Source organism: Hoplias malabaricus, chromosome 1 (assembly GCF_029633855.1).
Source record: "Hoplias malabaricus isolate fHopMal1 chromosome 1, fHopMal1.hap1, whole genome shotgun sequence".
In the NCBI taxonomy this organism is placed as follows: Eukaryota; Metazoa; Chordata; class Actinopteri; order Characiformes; family Erythrinidae; genus Hoplias; species Hoplias malabaricus.
Window position 1 is genome coordinate 63,079,363 of NC_089800.1, and position 19,849 is coordinate 63,099,211.

The 19,849-nt window shown below is 39.1% G+C and overlaps 2 protein-coding genes across 2 annotated transcripts; both read right to left on the minus strand.

The window, feature by feature from the left end:
• Positions 1 to 1,071: 1,071 nt before the first annotated feature.
• Positions 1,072 to 8,752, minus strand: naa30 (N-alpha-acetyltransferase 30, NatC catalytic subunit). The gene is made up of 4 exons (XM_066670268.1): positions 7,771 to 8,752; positions 6,006 to 6,129; positions 5,204 to 5,259; positions 1,072 to 4,387 (listed from the first exon to the last, which is right to left on the minus strand). The coding sequence occupies exons 1-4, from the start codon at positions 8,503 to 8,505 to the stop codon at positions 4,250 to 4,252; spliced, it is 1,053 nt and encodes a 350-aa protein (XP_066526365.1). The 5' UTR covers positions 8,506 to 8,752; the 3' UTR covers positions 1,072 to 4,249.
• A 4,047-nt stretch (positions 8,753 to 12,799) lies between these two features.
• ap5m1 (adaptor related protein complex 5 subunit mu 1) lies at positions 12,800 to 19,698 on the minus strand. Its single transcript, XM_066670288.1, has 8 exons — positions 19,421 to 19,698; positions 17,047 to 17,716; positions 16,200 to 16,427; positions 15,909 to 16,048; positions 15,237 to 15,322; positions 15,015 to 15,127; positions 14,513 to 14,609; positions 12,800 to 13,929 (listed from the first exon to the last, which is right to left on the minus strand). The coding sequence occupies exons 1-8, from the start codon at positions 19,486 to 19,488 to the stop codon at positions 13,847 to 13,849; spliced, it is 1,485 nt and encodes a 494-aa protein (XP_066526385.1). The 5' UTR covers positions 19,489 to 19,698; the 3' UTR covers positions 12,800 to 13,846.
• Between the last annotated feature and the right edge of the window lie 151 nt (positions 19,699 to 19,849).

Here is a 19,849-nt window from a genome sequence, read left to right on the forward strand (position 1 = left end):
AGCCTGGTGGCCTAGCTTCATTAATTGCACATTGCACCAGTAAGACCATGTGCATCCAATGGTTCAAACATTGTATCCTGAAGACGGTGCCGTGTATCAGGATGACAATGCACCAATACACACAGCAAGACTGGTGAAAGATTGGTTTGATGAACATGAAAGTGAAGTTGAACATCTCCCATGGCCTGCACAGTCACCAGATCTAAATATTATTGAGCCACTTTGGGGCGTTTCACGTAGTGACCTGGCCACTATCCTGCAAGAAGAATGGCTTAAAATCCCTCTGACCACTGTGCAGGACTTGTACATGTCATTCCCAAGACGAACTGATGCTGCATTCGCCGCAAAAGGTGGCCCTACAACATACTAATAAATTATTGTGGTCTAAAACCTGGTGTTTCAATTCATTGTCCAACCCCTGTATATCCTATACACTGGAGAGTGTAGAGAAAAAAAATCAGTGAATGGAAATATTGGTGAAGGGTCAGAGCTGCACATTACTTCAACAGATGCATCTTAAAGACTTCAACTTTCACTTAAAAATGACTACATTTCAACCAATATCAGACATGATGAGTAGGCGAAGTGCAGATGCCTTATAGAGGCCCTCCTGTTTTGTGGCCATACAGAAAACAATGTGCTTGCTATTAGTGAATGGTTCCCAGCTGACATAATTATCATGATAAAATGCACATTGAGGCTGTTGGGAATACAGCTGGCTTCTATTTACCCATCAGAAATATGAATTGTAACACCCATTTAAATGAGTTTAATTACAAACGCAAATTAAGACGCACAAATAATTAAGTGTCCTGTTCTGCAGCGTACGTAATTATGCAGTGCTGGCTGGATTTAACAAGTGCTATATTTTATGAGAGAACACACCACGTAAGATAAGCACAAGTCTTATCCTATACTGTCTCTCCCAGGGCAGTGTTTTGATGGGTGTTATAAATAAATCCCATGCCGCAAATTTATTCTAATGGGTAGGACCCCTACATAGATTACTTTATGTCATTACTCAACAAACCAAAACACAAGTGCAATAAAAATCAAATAATTTATTTATACTTTCTTTAAACAAAGTTTGTTGTCCACTTGAAATCAAAGAAATCTCGCAAGACACTTTGTAAGAGGTGAGAGTGGAAGAGGAGCGGGATGACATAAACCAACATGCAGACCTCTCTTCTGCCCAGCTAAATGCAACCCTGACCGAGGTGCAGGTCTCCTTTACACAAAGCCATAGCCGACATGTGGAAAGCGTCACACAAACATGAATTTGTAGGTTTATGGGGACAAGAAGTACAGTATCTGCAAGTGCAGATCCATTTATCCTTCCTTGAAGGTCATGCTACCAGAGTGCACAAATCAGATTATCCTCCACTTCTACTTAGGGATGACTAGTCAAAATAGTCACATCCAGCTAGAATCTGCCAGCCGTTGGATCTTTCTAATGGTCAGTTAGCAGATAGCTTACAGAGCTAAACCATTCTTAAAGATGGCATTTCAATTTATGTTGTTGTGTTTAGTGAAATCTTGCATGAGCACATGAACTAATTCCTGATAAACAAATGGGACTTAACATGTATCTGGATCGGTACCCATCAATGATTAGGCCAAGAGTGTTTGGTACTTGGCTACGAAAAACTGCCAGTTAGTATAGACAGGACCATTACTTTATATGCAGGCTTTTTTTTTTTTACTTCTCACTCTCAATTACAAAATTGGTTTAAAGAACTATCCACTGCCACAGGTCTATGTTAAGGAACCAGAAATTAACATCCCACCAGAGATACCATATTAACACCTTGTAAAGGTGTAGGTATATTCAGCAAACAGTGCTGGGTTATGAGAGAGGGACGTTTAGACAATAACTCACATTTCCATCTCTCAACAGCTATTCACATCCTGGAGGAGCCCAACCCCTTACAAAAACAAATTGATTCTGAAGTACATTGTGGTTGTTTTTTTTAATAACCATGGGACCCTTAAATGGAGCTCTTGATGCGGAGAAGAGACCTGAAGGAGAACTGGACAAGACCCAAACACCTGAGCCCATTAGTTTTGAGGATGTACAGCATATGGCATGTATCCAATATGATTTAAGATTATTCCATTTAACTTCTTAAGAAATTTCAAGTGCACACACACACACACCCACAATTATACTTAAACACAGTTTATGTTCCGACATGCTCATCTGTCTAATACTGGAGTCCAGCACCTCTGTACAAAGGAGGAGAAAAAAAATAAAAAAAATAACAAAACACCTTCCCACCAAAGACTGCATGAACTAAATGTTTTGATTATTTAAGAAAAATCAATGAAGCAACAGCAAAGCACATTGGGGGTCTATCTGCCAAATGCAAGAGAAAGTTAAAATGGTATTTCAGTAGGCCAAGAGAGAGCAAGAGATAAACGCGCAGACAAGCACACACACGCACGCGCAAAAACATTTTACCTTGAAGAATGGGATCTAAATTTAAGGTTGGTTTTCATAGATGTAATTAAGCTTATACCTGGAATACAAGGGACTTTCAACAAAGACTCTACATTAGAATAATAAATATATTTCTTTTCTTCTAATTAGAGTCTCCAGTAAAAGGGGAAAAAAGTATCCCTGTCTGGGAAACAGACCCATTAATTTGTTGTACTCAGAACTTATACCCAATCATAAATAATATGAAAGGCCATAAATAATTTGCCCAGAACAGCCTTTCTTGAAATAATTTAGGTTTTTGAATGTGTGGGATAATAGACATTATTGAGAATTTTGCATTTCAATGCTGCCCCCTGCTGCTGAACTAGTAAAAAAGTAAACCTGGACTGTAGAGGTACCTTCTCTAAACCAGAGGTTCTTAAACAAGCCCTCAGGGCCCAAGAGGCAGTACCCATTTTAACTCTATTATTAGGAAATATTTGGGACTGAGCAAAAACACGGATACCCTGGTGGCTCCCAGCTCTCTCTACAGTAATCAAAAAGATAAAATGGTCCTTAATGCAAAAATGTGTAATAGGGTCTTCTTGACTGAAAGGCTTGCTTTTACTATTATTTAATTGATGATAAGCATTTATAAGTGAAACCCTTGGCAGTCAAAACACATCAATAACATTGAAAAAAAAAACTGAATCTTCTTTGCATTCTCGCATGCCACTCATGGCTGATCAGTTATGGTTAAAAAATGCATCAAAAATATTTTCAGGCAGATCATGTTCATTTAATTTAAATAATGGCTTAGCACCATTCCACTTTAGAGTACTGAATAAATATTTCCATTTTTAATCATTCCAAATTGAATTAAATTATTTAACAAATAAGCACAAAATTAACATATGCATAAAAGAACGTAGCATATCCCAAACGATTTAAATATCAGACTGCCGCAGCTTAGACGAGGACAGCGTATTGTTGTCATAACCATCGTGAATTTCCACTCTAGAAAAAAGTAAAATGCTGGCTTCTGGATCTGTATGGACCGAGTATGTTTGAAAAAGACGTGGTGCCTTCTTTTGCAACAAGTGCACATGATTCTGGAGCAGCTGCATGGGTAAAATGAGGGGAGGTCAGCTAACAAAAATGAAATAAAACAAACACAAAGAATAGACCCCCAAACACAAACACAAGCCAATGCTCTAGGCTCTAACACAATCAGAACCTTCAACATCCCCATGAACCCTCATATGAAGAAAACAATAGAAAAGAAAACAAAAAAGAAATAAGATCCATTAGTGTAGTTCCTGTTGTTTCTCCTTATTCTTTTTGTGTTTCTTTTAAGTTGTTTTAATTATTGTTCATTTTCCAACCCTCAGTTATAATTCATAAAAAATAAAAGAATAGAGGGGCGATGCCTTTATTTTTTTTTTTTTAATAGCCTGATCCAGTTCGGCATGAGTCCTACAGATGATGCTAATGTCCTGCCCAGTCATTCTTTAATGGCCAATGCAATCACACAGCGACCAGCAATTAGGCCTTTAGATGGCACAGTGCAAAGCCACCAGCTTTTCCTCGTCAGTGATTTCTTTCAGATATTAGCACCCTCCACCTTTTTGCAAAAAAACTTGGACTTGCAGAAAGGTATTCAAAACTATTTTGCTAATTTTTCATGCGAGGCTGCCTCCTGTTTGCGGCTCACTGGAGGCTGACTCGCCACACTCACTGAAAGAACACAGCTCTTCTGGGCTGGGGCAGAGGGACAGGAGGACAGAGGACTGAGGACCAAAGGAAACGTTGTGGAGGTCACAGGTGGACTCAGCGTAGCCAGAGTTTAAGTCGAAGAGCATCCACTCCATTTAAATAGTATCTGAAGAGCCGCTTGTCCCTGACAAAGCCCAAGTTCTCATAAAGTTTCAGGGCAGATTTGTTGGTGATTTCCGTCTCTAGCACGACCTGTGCAATGGAGCAGATTCAGATTGTGGATGATTAATCAAATGGCGTTTAATCACAATCAGAACAAATAAATGGCAGGAGTACAAACGGAGCACTGGTTCTATTCTGCACTTTTTCCTAGATCAAAACCTTACACTCACTGATTTAAAATGCAAAGAGCTTACAATATGTATATTACATGTGAAAAAAATGATAAGTACACATACTGATCAGCCATAATATTATGACATCTTGCTGCTAAACTCCATTCTCTCAGCTCCACTGATCATACAGGAAGATAGCAGTAATGCTGTAGTTTTTAAACAGTGTCCACACCCTCTCCATTCTGTTAGACACATATACCTTGCCTGTCCACCTCAGATGTAAATTCAGAGACAGTAGCTCATCTGCTGCAGCACAGCAGGTGTTGGTCGTCCTTTATCAGTGGATGCTGCGCACAGGACACTGTTGGCTTGATATTTTTGTTAGTGGACTCAGTCACAGTAGTGACAGTGAGGGGTTTAAAAACTCTGGCAGCTTTGCTGTGTCTGATCCACTTGTACCAGCACAACACAAGTGCTGAATATGATCTACCACCCAAATCATACCTGTTCTGTGGTGGTTCTGTGGAGGTCCTGACAACTGAGGAACAGGGAGAAAGGCGCAAAAAGTATGCAGAGCAACAGACAAACTAGCATCTGTAATTGTAAAATAACAAAGTGCCCCTGTATGGTCAGTGGAACTAAGGAGGTTAATAGAAGTTTCAGAAACAAGGAGGTAGTCATAATGTTATGCTTGATCAGTAGACATATTAACCAGGATGATGTCATCTCCTACCTCATCACAGTCCCCATCCACCATGGCATAGATTGCCTTTTTAACAAGGTTTGTACCTGAAACAACAAAAGATTATTAATATAGCCTAAACAAACAACAGGCATGGGAATCTCTAAGGCACCTTACAATTAAATTAAATTTAACTGATTTCAATAAAGGCGTGAGACTTGTAACCTATGCAATAATTTATTTCCTGTGTATATAATCAACAAGTTAATTGTTGACCGAATCTGAATATAGCTTATAGTACATTATCATTTGCTTTATGAAAGTTGGCCTTTGTGCGTGTGAATCCTACAACTTCCATGATTTTAATCATTGGTTTATTTATTCTAGGGGAAATGCCATACCAAACTAAATCAATTCAGAATCAGAAAATTACAATTCTCTGAGAATTACCCATCCCAAGATAAAATAATTATCAATTCCAAATTATTTCCTAGAGTTTGGAAGTGATTACACAAATTTAAACAACATAACAGCACCAGACACTGAGGTAAGGTACAAAATAAACAATTAATTTAAATATAATAAATAAATAAACACATTTCAGCTAGTTCGATTAGGGGACTACACTACAATTTATGTAGGAACTTCTCTTTGCAATCATTCAATTAATTTGATTCTTTGATTTGAGGCACTGGTTCACTGAGCATTAAAAATGTATTCAAGTCTAATGAAAATATATGAACAGCTCATGCATGCGCTGAGCTAGCTACAAAAGTTACAATAGTAAAGACATCTGTAGACGTTGCTCCATGCAAAAGGGGCATTATCTTCACAATGCCAGAGTCACACATACCAATGCCTTTCCTGCGAAATTTGGAATCCACAGCAAGCATAGCAATGTAGCCCCGCCTGAACATCTTCTTGTGCATGTCCAGCTTACACACAATGGCACCAACGCAGTTTCTCTCCACCATAGCCTGTAAAACATTACAGCATGAGGAAAAAGGTAACAAACCAACATTTCTGGGGGTGTGAGACAATTAGTCAAACATTCAGCTGGACTAAAAAGGCAGACACTGAGAATGTACTTATTTTAACTCTGTACCAATAATTTTATAAAAACACTCTGATGGGAAGCAATATGAAATCCAAACTGTGTGCTTGTGAATACACGCAGGATGTTTCTAACCTGATGTAATTGTTCAAACATATGACTACTAGAGCAGTAACAGAAAACTGAAAATTTTGCATTTCTAAAAATTTGAATAAACAAAAAGGAGAGACTAAAACTGAATTCAACACCTCCACAAACTGACTGCAAAAAGTTGTTGACAGTGCACTCAATGTATTTTGTTATTCAGCAGATTTTGGGAGGTTTGGAAAAGATTAAAATATGCATCACACAAAATACCTCAGGTAAAAAAAAGCATGTCACGGTCATTTTTTTAAATAAAAATGTTGACAGGCTGGAAAAAATGTTACACATTAATGACAGCACTTTCATTTGTCTAACATTCAACTTAACAGCACATGATGTTATTCACCTAAAACAGGAGTGTTAATGTTTCTACGAACAGGAAACCACATTCTGCAAATTAAGGTTCTTATTTTTTCCTGTTACATTTATTTTATTTGTTTTCTTAATGTGTAAATTTAAGCTGATAAGCCAGGTCCTTCCAGAGATTACACGGTTATATATTTCTGATTGTCAATTAAATTATATAAGATAAAATGTTCAAATTATTTGGCTTTAACCCCTTCAGTACCAAAAAACTCTGATATTAAACAAAATGTAGCAGACTGTCTGCTTTCATCACGCCCCGTTAGAACATGGCCACTGAAGCGAAGAGGCATTTACACTTTTCAAAGACAATTCTGACCAACATAAGTTTACAATATGATTAGAGAAGTTGCCAAGTCCCCAATTTTTTTTTTTATCTCTAAGACACAAATGTGGTGAAACCTATCTGCTAACAACAATGTGACACATAGCTTCATGAATCCCTACTTTCTGTCATACATTGACGTGCTCGAGCTAAGGAGACAATAAATAGGATATCAGTTTCACTTCAGAACCAGCAAATGTGTGCTCAGACAGATATCTGACACACATCCATTTTTAGATTTGACCAATATTTGATGTAAGTCCTTTTTATTGATTTTACTATGAATGAAACCCTATACAAACTATGTTTAGATGCATCTATAACACTAATTAAAATAATAATAATTACAACAGTCCAGGAGGAATTGGATGCAGTTTCCACATTTTATGAAACCACACATGGGCATGTCACACTAGACCATGATCACTCATGTTCACATCTTACCTTTAGAGGACTACAATGAAAGTAACTCTTGGGCTTTGAGGTTTTATCCTTGACCTTTTTATAAAGTTTATGTATGCATGTATGTCAGAGGTCTGTATGCATTAGTTCTCTACACAAGCGGTCTGTATGACGCCCGTAGGTATGAAGTCATATGTATTTTTTCGTGAAATGTAAATGTAAATCTATGTCATACATTTTTTACATGATTTCTTCGTTTGTACATTGCACTGTGTCTCTTTGGCCTTCCCCTAAACACAATTCCTGAGCTCCCCAGTGTTAGATACATACCAGAAAGCAGAGCTGTGGCCAGTTGTGGATGAAGTACCTATACGTGTATATGGAATAGGGTTCGGACAAATCTTTAGTTATGAGTCTGATAATGTCTGGCATCTGAAGCTCGGACTCGTATCTCACGTAACTGATGGCGCTGTCGCTCGAATGCTGCTCGTTCAAAGACAATTTCTCCATTTGCTCCAGCGGGGCCTGCTCCTCTGGACACCCCGGGCCTGCGGGACCATCCTCGGTCGCTGTCTCCGGGCACTTTACGCCGGTCTCCTTAGAGGAACAGTTACCGACAGTCCTGCGGTTCGCAGCCGCGGAGCACGGAGTGGTCGCAGTGTTCTCCGGTGTGTCTACGCCGCTGTGTGCGGTGAGGGCTCCGTTATTTTGTGTCGCGCAGCTTGGGTGGTCGCTGCTGTTGGTAAGTTGATGGTCTCGGAGCGCCGGGTGGGGAACGTGGTTGTGGACGGGGACTCGGCGACGGCTGCAGGGCTCTTCCTCCTCTTCTTCCTCCTCCTCCTCCTCCGTGTGCTCCCCGACTCCGTTCAGCTGGGTCAGGGACGAGTTCGTGTGAATGTTGTTCTGTTTGGGTTTAACTGCCGACGGCTGCGGAATCAGAGCTTCCCCCAGGCCGCGCTCCAGTCGCTCATTGTTCCCCCGGAGTGGGCAGCCGTCCACGGGCAGCGGGAGAGCGTCGGCCGGGGAGGAGGACAGCGCGCTAGGCCCAGGCGGCACTTCAGCCATTCCACTGCATACAGTACGAAGGAGAAACCAGAGAACGAAGCCCGAACCAAGCGCCCGAGAGAACCGCCAAGAGAGAGAGACTCCGGCCCGAGTTGTGCCGACTGTAAACTAATAAACGGAGACAATATGAGCGAGTCGAGGAGTTATCTCGTGTCCCCTCCAGCCATTACTCAACCGTCTGCACACTAGTGGCCTACCAGCTGCCGCAACGCGGGCTTCACTCTTTACGACACACGAGGACTTCTGGGACATTGAGTTTTTTCTTTAGCACCGAATCGGGGAGAAAATTCATGATATTGTAGTTTAAATAATTAGTGCAGAACTCTTTTAAACATTCACAGCATTTATTTGATAAAATTACATATGTTTACAAATTAAAATACTAGATACTTATGAATTTTTATATATTGCTTGAATCGTATTGGCCTTTTCCAATTCTCTTGAGATTCATTTTTAATGTAGTACCTTAAACACTGCTGAAAAATTTAGTCCATTGGCTAAGATAATTTTACAAGCTATTTTACGAGCAAACTATCTTAGTTAAACTTCAACTACTACAGCACTGGCTTCCTACTTGTTTGTGAGTGTTTTTTGTAGAGTCATTCCCAAATGTGTCATATGTTTACTGGACAGCTTAAACTTTAGAATGTGTCTACAGCATATGCATATTAATTTATTCATTACCTTTACCCAGAACTTTCCAAAAACAGCCACTAGATGGACCAACATGTTGAACTATTACCGTGGCTTTGAATCACAACAAAGGGTCTTCACAAAACACAGGATTTCTGTGCTTTTCAAAATATTATTTTTAGAATATTGATATTTTATATAAATCAATAAAAGTAAAATGCTATGTTTTATTATTGTGAAGTATAAATTATATACATTTGAGCAAGTGTAGTTCTTCAGTTATGCCAAAGCACATAACACTGGATTACAGATACACAACAGTGTGGCAGGAGTGCAAAATATACAATAAATACCCCAGACAATAAAAAAAAAATCACATGGAATGTACTGACTAAACAAAGACAACAAGAAAATGTATTGTATTTTGAGCAAGAATATCTAATTCATTTCCAAATAATGGTCTACCTTTCAAATTTCAAACAGTCAGTACTTCAGTGTGGTTTATTGTCAAATGATGCACTGAAACACTTACCAACTAAAATTTCCTCATGATGTGACATGCAGTGGTGGTTCCTGCCAAATCTCTCAGGGGGGCAATTGTTATGATAACTGCTGAAGTGACTTGATCATTGGACAAACTAAGAGCTAGCCATCTAGACAATTGGCAGATTGCACTGTACAAATTAATCAGGAATCTAACCTGACAGTGGCATCTACCCTGATAGCAAGGAGACAGCGGCCCACTGTTGGCCCACTGAGGGCAAAGTTCGAGGTCCACTAGCGTTTTGCACAGCATTTTCTGTGCGGGCCACTGCTGATTAAAAAGAATTTTAGACAAAATTCCACATTTTAGCACTTTTTCATTCACAGTCCAATTTACATTTTTTTTTCTTCATTAGGTTCTTTTGTTATTCTTTATAAATAAGATTACTAAATAATTTTAATCCAGCACAGTGTCAATATTTTTATGATAATCATTTTATATCAGGCTTATACTCATTATTATATCTCTCATAGTTGTTGGTAATATTTGTATTAGTTTGTTTTCCAGAATAAAAGTCTCTGTAAATTTAAAATCTGTTTGAGGAGGTTAAAAATGAGTTATATCCTGTACAGGACAGTAATCTGAGTGGTCCAACGGTGGACCAGCAGTGATCTACAGTCAGTGGTGTGCCAGCCTTTTTATGCCAGTGGACCAATATATGCTCACCTCATACAGAAATACCACCAGTAACCACTAGATTCATAAAGCTTTTTCTTTATGTGCATACTGTATATTATTATTAAAAAGGTCTTCCTTAATAAAGTGACTTTGGCTCTAAAGTGAATCAACATAAACAAATAATTGCCATTGAGTCGCCATCACAGATATTTTGAAAAGACCAACTTTATCACTATGCATATTCTATAGATTTTTCATTCATTCATTCATTCATTATCTGTAAGCGCTTATCCAGTTCAGGGTCGCAGAGGGTCCAGAGCCTACCTGGAATCATTGGGCGCAATGCGGGAATACTCCCTGGAGGGGGCGCCAGTCCTTCACAGGGCAACACACACACTCACACACTCACACCTACGGACACTTTTGAGTCGCCTATCCACCTACCAATGTGTGTTTTTGGACTGTGGGAGGAAACCGGAGCACCCGGAGGAAACCCATGCAGACACAGGGAGAACACACCAACTCCTCACAGACAGTCACCTGGAGCGGGAATCGAACCGACAACCTCCAGGCCCCTGGAGCTGTGTATAGATTTTTCAGTCTTCAGATATTTTATTTTAGGTGAGTTTCAGAATAAAGAGTATTGTAAAGTTTACAAAAGTCGTACTGACCAGATCGCTAGCTGCTCTCTCTACATGGCTCTGGCTGCTGTTGTATCCGTACAGGGTTTTGCCCAAAATGAATCAGTGCTCTATGGACAATATACTTCAGTACACAGTGAGCAATCTAGGGAATAAAATAATGGGCCATTTGGAACACACCTCACCTTGTATATGACGAAGGTACGTTGGGGCGAGCCCTCCCAGAACCCACTAAGAATGTACTGAAGGTTCTGCAGCTCGAAAAAAAGAGCCTTATCAGAAGAGTAGTTTGGGGCAATTTTCCACCATTTTAAAAATTGCATAAAAAGGCTTAATACAGAGCCATGAGTTTTTACTGTAGAAGAATGAAAGAAAAAATATTTCCTCCCTTTCCCTTTTGGTGGTGCGTCGCCCCATCGCCCTAAGGAACATACCGCCCCTGGTGTCCTGATGTGTATAACACAAACATATTCATTTTATTGACTTTTTAAAACAACTACTAAACCTCAGAATTATAAAAAGGGAGTGGAGAAAATTACTAAATAAATAAATAAATAAATACATTAAAAAGGTCTTAATTTGGGTGTTTTTTTTTTATAGGTAAAAGGTTAAAAAAAAGTTCAGGGGGCACGGTGTCACACATCTCCAGGGTCCTGGGGTTGTTGGTTCAAGCCCTGCTCTGGATGACTGTCTGTGAGAAGTACGGGTACTCCATTTTTCCTCCAACAGTAAAAAAAACAAAACATGTTGGTACACATCATGGACTGACGACTCAAATGTGTCCATAAGTGTGAGGGCCTGAGTGAATTTGTGAGCCTTGAACCCAGTGATTGCGGATAGGCTCTGGACCCACCACGATCCTGAAGTGGATAAGCGGTTACAGATAATGAAAGAATGAATGAAAATTTTAAAAGTCTTGTAAAACTATGTCTCAGGCACCAGTGTATTTATAATTTTTTCAATTATATACTTTGTTTAGGTGCGGAACAGGCAGTAAACTCTTCAAACATTTGGTTCCTGTCATAACTACTATGAATAATTCTTACTTGTAAGATGTATTATACACTGTTTTGGATTGATTCATCAAATTTCAGCTTAATATGTGGTACCTATAAAAATCAAATATCAGACTGCAGCTTTTAAAAACAAATCTAATTTTGCTAATTTAGTTAATTGCCAAAATAATTCTAACTGTATGAATAAAGTGTTTTTAAAAAAGAATATAGCCACAGCAATATGGCCTCCAGGAGCCAATCAGACAGAGTCCAGCCAAAGTGGTCTTTTTAACACAAAAGTATTGAGTGACAGAGATGACAAAAATACAGCGCACAATAAAACTCAGAAAACAAGGCTTACCTCAGCTCTTGCCTGGCTCTGCTGCTCTCTCACACTGCTGTCTCATACAAGAGACGTCACTGGGCCATTTCTGGGCAAAATTGTACACAGTACAATATTGCTTCACTTTTCCTGAATGCTGAATCTGATGATTTTTCCACATTACTTATCATTTTATTCAATATATACAGCTCTAAGGACAAAAGAAAAAAAAAAAAACTTTTCTTGCTTGACCACTATTTACAGTAGGACACAAAGTGTTCTCATCAATGTGCAAGGATGGACTGAAACGTGTAATTGTTCAGATCTGAAGAGTGAAGCTTGATTTTGACAGATGTCTCAAAGATTAAAGCTTTAAGGTCTTTTTATTTAATGGTGACAGTTTAGATAGTGGATCAGGTTTGGCAGATTATGAGTCACATTTTCTCAGTATTTTCAAAAACCTTTAATTCACAGGAGATGGAGAAATAAACTGAAACTTTCAATTTATGTTTAAATAACACAATTTTATTTCAAGTATATTCAGAACACATGTATTGGCTAATTTTAAATGAAAAGGTCCACAGATTGTAAAGGAAAGCTAGAGTTTATGATAGTGACAATTCAGGACCTGGCACAATAAACTAGGCTTTACACTTGATTTTTAACATTTTATGTCTTTCTCCAAATTATTAACATCTCAGGATGTGGAAAAAAAGTTTACGCTAATTTTAATGTTTATGTTCAAATTTAATTTGTTATGAAATATTGACACAATGTATATGATAGCTGGTGTTTTCACATGAATGCAAGTTTTTCAGTGTGTGGGTATATTTTTATTAAATATATTACATAGTAGTTTATATTGCAGCCATCAATGACCAGTCATGAATGGAATATATAGGTCACATTTTGGATAACTATTATTTTAGGATTTGACTGGATACTTTTGTTGCCGACTATTAAGAAGCTGAGACAAGCTAAAGTGGGACTTGTAAGGGCCACTGCAGAATAATTAACTCTCTCTCTCTCTGGATACCAGTTCAGTCTTCCTCTTTCTCAGTCCCCCCTCTCTGTCAGTCAGTCAATTACCAGCTCCTGCAAACACAGCCTAAACCCCTTCATGAAAAAAACTCAAGTATCCCCGGTTTTATGGACTAATCGAAAGACTAATAGGGAAAACTACTAATGCAGCTGTCCAAAGCAAAATGAAGGAACAATTAATTTAATTTAAATGAACACATCACTAGCAAAAGTAGACAAAAACACTCCAGAGTTGTATAAACCGATAGAATGTTTTACTTCATTCAGCACCAAAGGATATTGACACTTCAATAGACTCTATTCTGTCCAAGGAGGGCAAGGTTTTCTTTACACAACAAACCAACACAAAAACACTTGATTTTGCTAAAGTGTGCACCATCAAAATAAAGTATCCAGAGTATCCAGTCAGTTCTTTTATATATAAAAATCTCATGTCCACCTGAGTCAGTCTGGTTACCTAAACTTGAATCCCTGTCTGATCCTGCACAGAGCAGAGCTACTATTAAGGTCAGTTATTAAGGCCATTACACTGCAGTGAGTTGTGATGCTACAGCATCATGAGTCCAGAGGACACAGGGGCATCGCCAGTAGAGTTCCAGATGTAGTATTCAGAGGACACCAGTTCTCGTGCTATGGGGGAAAACAGAATTAGACTGGACTGACTAATTGGTTATGTACCCTTAATGTCCAAATACTGTATATAAAAAGTGTTGTAGACATCTCTTAAAATGAATGAACTCCATTACTTCAAGGTGCACCATTGTCTGATAAAGGCATATCAACTATTTATGCAAATTCCAAAGAACCTTATTTCAAATACGTGCCAACGCTAAGCATAAGCCAGTGGCATATCAATTTCTCCAGCTTTAGGCTGCGGAGCAGTAAAACTGCATTCTGTGTAGTGATTAAGATCCAAGTATTCCAGATGAATTGGAGTGTTGTTGGTGATCCAGAACGAATCATCCAATATCACTTTTTGCCCTAACTAATATTTTAGTGACTGAATGCATTCAAATCCTCACAACAATGTTATAATATCTAGTTTAAAGACTCTCTAGAAGAGTCCACTGCTGCAAAGGTGAACAAAATCTTGTGTGGATGGATAACCTTGAAATCAGTAGAAATATTAGATAAGTAGGTGTTTACAACCTTTTGGCAATTCAGTGATTTCTCTTTAGTTGTGAAATACAGAATGAATCATTGAAACACTCACTTGTGACAATGCGTGGTTTTGCTGAGGAATAAACTTGTACAGAGTGCTGGTCCACACAGCATCCAGATAAAGTCAGATCTGGTACACGAAAGTAAAGCTGCAAAACATTGTCACATCTGAGCTGACCAAGAAGTCAAGAAAACTTGAACAATTACAAAAAACAAAACAGAATGCTTCCTAACCACATTCCTTGTTTATTATTTAATCAGAAATATAGAAGATCAGCATGTTAAGATGAACACCAGCTTTTCCCCTATGGCATAAAGATCATAAATGTTAGAAAAGCAAGTTTGGGACTGAAGCAACACTGATTTGATCCCCATGACCAACAGGAATGTGGGAACATGGAGTGGAGGAACAGCAATGTCCCCTTCCTCAACATCCATAGCTTAAGTGCCCCTGAACAAGGCACCTAACACCCAATTGCTCCCCAGGGTGCTAAGATGGCTGTGCAGTGACAATAGAGGCACACATTTTTGTATGTACATAGATTTCCATTTACTTTTATATATGCAGTGAGATCTGTGCAAAGAGGGTCTGTTGGTCCAACAAGTTGCCCAGAGAAATTCACAGAACCTTCCAAAGTGACCTCTCGTGACTTTGGAAACTTCTGACCTAAAAATGAAAAAACAAACAAACAAACCCAAACAAAGGATTAATGATTAACAAGAATGCAGTTCAATTAAATATTGATTGATAACACTGATATTGAGCATAGACTTACCAAGAACCCAACACAGCAGATTCTTCTCCTTAGACACCTCCAACTGTCCAGAACTTACTTTCACATCCACATTTCCCATAATGTTTCTGTTCAGAAGAACAAGAGATGTTTAACTAACAATGTTACCAAAAAAAGCAATTAAACACAGCAATACATTTTCAATTTATCACTGTAGTTCTACTCATTACTGTGCTTTTGTAATAAATTAATTTAAAATCATGTATAGTACAACTGCATAGTAATTTAAAATATCAGCATATATAGCTTTGCTTTTTATACTGTGGTAAGCATATATGACATATGCGTGGTTTTATATACCAAAAACAGTCAGACAAATTTTACAGTAGTGTGCAGATATAAGAGACCACAATCTTCCCTGGGGTCTTGATAAAAACGTATGTCCACACAATCAGAATGGGTTGGTTTTTGTCCCATGGTTGCTGTCTTAGATAGCCCACAAAGAAAATACAAGGGTTTTATGTTTCACAGTTTGTGTGTTGGTTGGTACTGAAAGGTTTAATATGTTCCCTTTCATTTCTGGAATGTGTTATTAATTTTGCAACATCAGGCAAGCTTTTAAAAGAAATCCTTTAGAAATTAGCTGCACTGAAACATTCACCAATATCTTAACCCCCACACCCCTTAGAGAGCAATATGTATGAAATGCATCACCTGTTAAAAAATGGCAGCTGAGCCTCACAGTACTCAAAACTGTTTTTGACACTTTCATGGAGCTTGAGGACTACGTTCAGCTTGAGCAGATTCTCTTCTGCCTTAAGCTGGTAGGAACCAAGAATAGGCGGAACTGGTACCTGCATTACACAAATAATTACAATTTCATGTCATGTAGGCACCATATAGATGACAGATTTACAGATGAACAGTGTACAAATATTATATGAACAGCTCTCTACTACATAGTAATCAGTAATCAGTAATCAGTATCAGTAATCATGGACTTACCTGAGAGGTGTAGCTACAGAGTCTGAAAGGTTCCAGAGGTGGAGAGAAGGGGAACTTGTATGGCCCTGAAAAGGCTGAACTATCATTCTCATCCACACTGCTGGCTGTGAGGATACTGGAATCTAAAGACGTGACACAGGGGTGGACGAGGATGTCCTGCAGGGGGGAACCGTTGGGTGGCAGTGTGAGGGTGACTGTGACATTGGGAAGAACCCCCTCCACCTCACACTAACATTGAAATGAAGGAAAGTCAGATGGTAGATTTCAGTTAGTAAACACAGAAAAATAATTCGTTTTAAAGCACACACACAGCAGTACATCCCCAAATGTAATCAAATTTTACTAGAATTAGAAGTTCACATATGAATTACATTTTTTATGTATTGTTAGTTATACATTGCAAAAACTATTTTAGAGCACCATTTTAAATATTTTTCAGTAGATATTTAAAGGAACACTAGGTAGTATTTTGACCTTATAATTATAGGTTCAAAATCGTTATGATGCTCCACTGACCTGTAATAGGGAGAACAGACCCTCTATTTTTATTACTCTGCGCTCAGTACTGCGGACACCGCACTATGTATCTTTTGGAGGAGGGTAGGAAACCTCTCGCCAACACCCTCTGTCTCTTACCCTTCCCTTTTATTTCAGTACAGTGATGTATAAATTAATTATAGTCCCCAGTGTTAGGGAGAGCCCAGGAGCACAAATACCAAAGCGTATCTAGTGTTCCTTTAACACAATGAATAATAATAAATTAATAATAATAATGAAAAAACAGGTTTAGCAATGTGCACATTGTGTTTGACCACTGTATATCACCATGAAGAAAGATTCCACTCACTTTACACATCACTGTCCCATAAACATCCCACATATCTTGCTTGCTCCTGCTGCCGTACTGCATGGACCTCACCATCTCTGTGAGGGACACGCTCACCATGGCTCTGCCTCTATGGACGCCCACCTTCCAGGCCGGCTGTTTCTGAGCACCTCCTGGGCCTGGAGCCACAGGGACAGGCAGTGCTCCAGCCTGAGGGAGGACATCCAATGGGGTCCCCAGAGGACAAACTTGCAGAAGCACTGAGGGGAGAGCAGCCAAGCGAGACGACAACACATCAGGCTCTGGCAGTTTAGACACAAGCGTGCCACAAAGAAAGCCCTGCAGGCCTGACAGGAAAGCTAAACCCTGAGAGACTGAAGCCAAGCTGGGGAGAGGAGGTCTGGGATCAGGAGGGGCTTCAACCAGGGGAAGACAGGCTAGGATTAGCCCACCCTGGCTGATGGTCAGCACAGGCCATAGGCTTTTCCCACCTGGACCACCAACACGGAGCTCCACAGCAGGACTGCGATGCTGACGGCCGCAGTCATCCCGTACATCCACAAAGGGCTTCTCAGGGTCTATCAGGCCCAGTTCAGTCAGCAGGAGCTGGGCTATAAGACTGTCCTCAGGAACAGCCACATACTGAGCTCCTGCCAAGGATTTAGCACGGAACTCCACTGTGGGATATCGCCTGAATCAAAGACACACAGCAAGAAATTGAAATTCAATGAAAATACCACTTAAATTTAAATGGTTGACCGAAAATTACACTTCGGACAGGTTATGTTTTGTTTCTTCTGAGCACCCTGTGAGCATCAAACCGAAGCAGGGAGAGCTAATAATGTGAAAATATAATCATGTTATTTTAAAAATTTCAGAATAATGTGGGTGTCATATACTGTCCATGTTGATGTTATGTTTACAATGTTAAGTAAAAAAAAATGATCATTCACAACAAACCATGGGGGTGTTTCAGAATAAAAAACTACACAAAAATTACAATTTTCCCTGAAATATAATTATTCAAATTATTATGAAATTGCATTACTTTTATATTTATGTATGTAAAATTAGCACCTCATGTCAGAAACTTCTTTAATACAGCTTATGAAAACTGATAGATATGGTGAAGTACACAATTTTAACACTGAATGAAGGGATGATTTTGAAACATAAGCCCTGCTGCTCAAATTTTAAACTCAAAGTAAATAGTTAAATTGCCCCTCTCATTGATTAAACTCCCAAAAGCATATTTATGATCATCAGAATTATAGATTTAGAAATTGTTTCCAAGAAAAAACAAATCACCTAATGCATTAAATTTGGTGACACAAATACACATTCATCTTCATTAAATACTAGCTCTGTTGAGTTGTGACTCTAAGAATATGCAATTATTCCTTTCTGCTATTCACCTGCACCACAAAATCTCTGCCCTGCACAAGTTACTTTCTCAGGCCACTCTCAGCAATTACTCAGGTGAATTCAACATGTATTAAAGGGTGTATTAATACATACATTCAAATAAACTGTCAAATGTAAGCTTTTTAAGAATTAAAGGGCCAAATGGCACTGTGGAATCGGCCCACAGAATTAGACACCAGCACTTCAAAACAACACTGAGTATTCACTGATCAATCGTCACATTATGACCAACTCCTTGTTTCTAAACTCACTGTCTACTTTCTCAGCTCTACTGACCATACAGGGGCACTTAGTATTTCTACAATTACAGGCTGTAGTCCATATGTTCCTCTGCATACTACGTTTATCCCCTTTCACCCTGTATGATTTAGATAGTGGATCATCCTCAATGCTGCAGTGACACTGATGTGGTGGTGTGTTAATGTTGGCATAAGTGCTCCTGGAGCTTTTAAACAATGAGTCCACTCACTGTCCACGAAACCCCTACCTTGTTGGTCCACTTTGTGGGTGCAAAGTCAGGGACAGTAGCTCATCTGCTGCTGAACAAGTTGTTGATACCAGACAGTGGATGTTGCTGACTGGACATTTTTGGATGGTGGACAATTTTTAGTCCAGCAATAATACTTAAGTTCTTAAAAACTCCAACAGTCCTGTTGTGTCTGATCCACTCGTAACACACGTCAACATACCAACACCACGTCTGTGTCACTGCAGAGCTGTGAATGATCCACCAACCAAATCATACCTGCCCTGTGGTGGTCCTGACCGTTGAAGAAGAGGGTGAAAAAAAGCAAACACAAAGCAAGTGGACTACAGTCTGTAACCATAGAACTACAAGTGCTGTATGGTCAGTGCTGAAAATGGACAATAAATGTAAAATCAAGTAGGTGTTATTAATTTTATGGTTGGCTGCTGTTTTTCTAGAGCTAAAAAGCAAAACTACAGACAGCAATAAAGTTGGTTTGCTTACCTAGAAAACCGCACTTTTCCATTGTCAGCCTTTTCACAGGAAACAACCCACAGCGCCCGTAAACTCATCGAGACCCCGCTACTTTCACTGTCTTTCAATGGTAGGATAAATCTGGCTAGATTAACATCGTCGTTTATTAAAGAACTGTACAGCGACCGTATCTCTTAAATATCTGTCTTCTGAAGAGTTAAATAGCCTATCTACATACCTAAAGCGCACAAGAAAAGACTACTAGAGAGAGCAGAACTGTGAATTAATAATCGCTGAACCTTTAATTCTGTTGAAGTTTCCTGTTTTGAAACAGCATGTGATTCAGAGGGGCGGTGACTGATTTTATTCCTGGTCCTGAGCGCTGATGTGGGATCAGGTTCACGCCTTTACACACCACTCCTACTGTATTCACCAACAGAACAAGGTCTGATCTCAGAC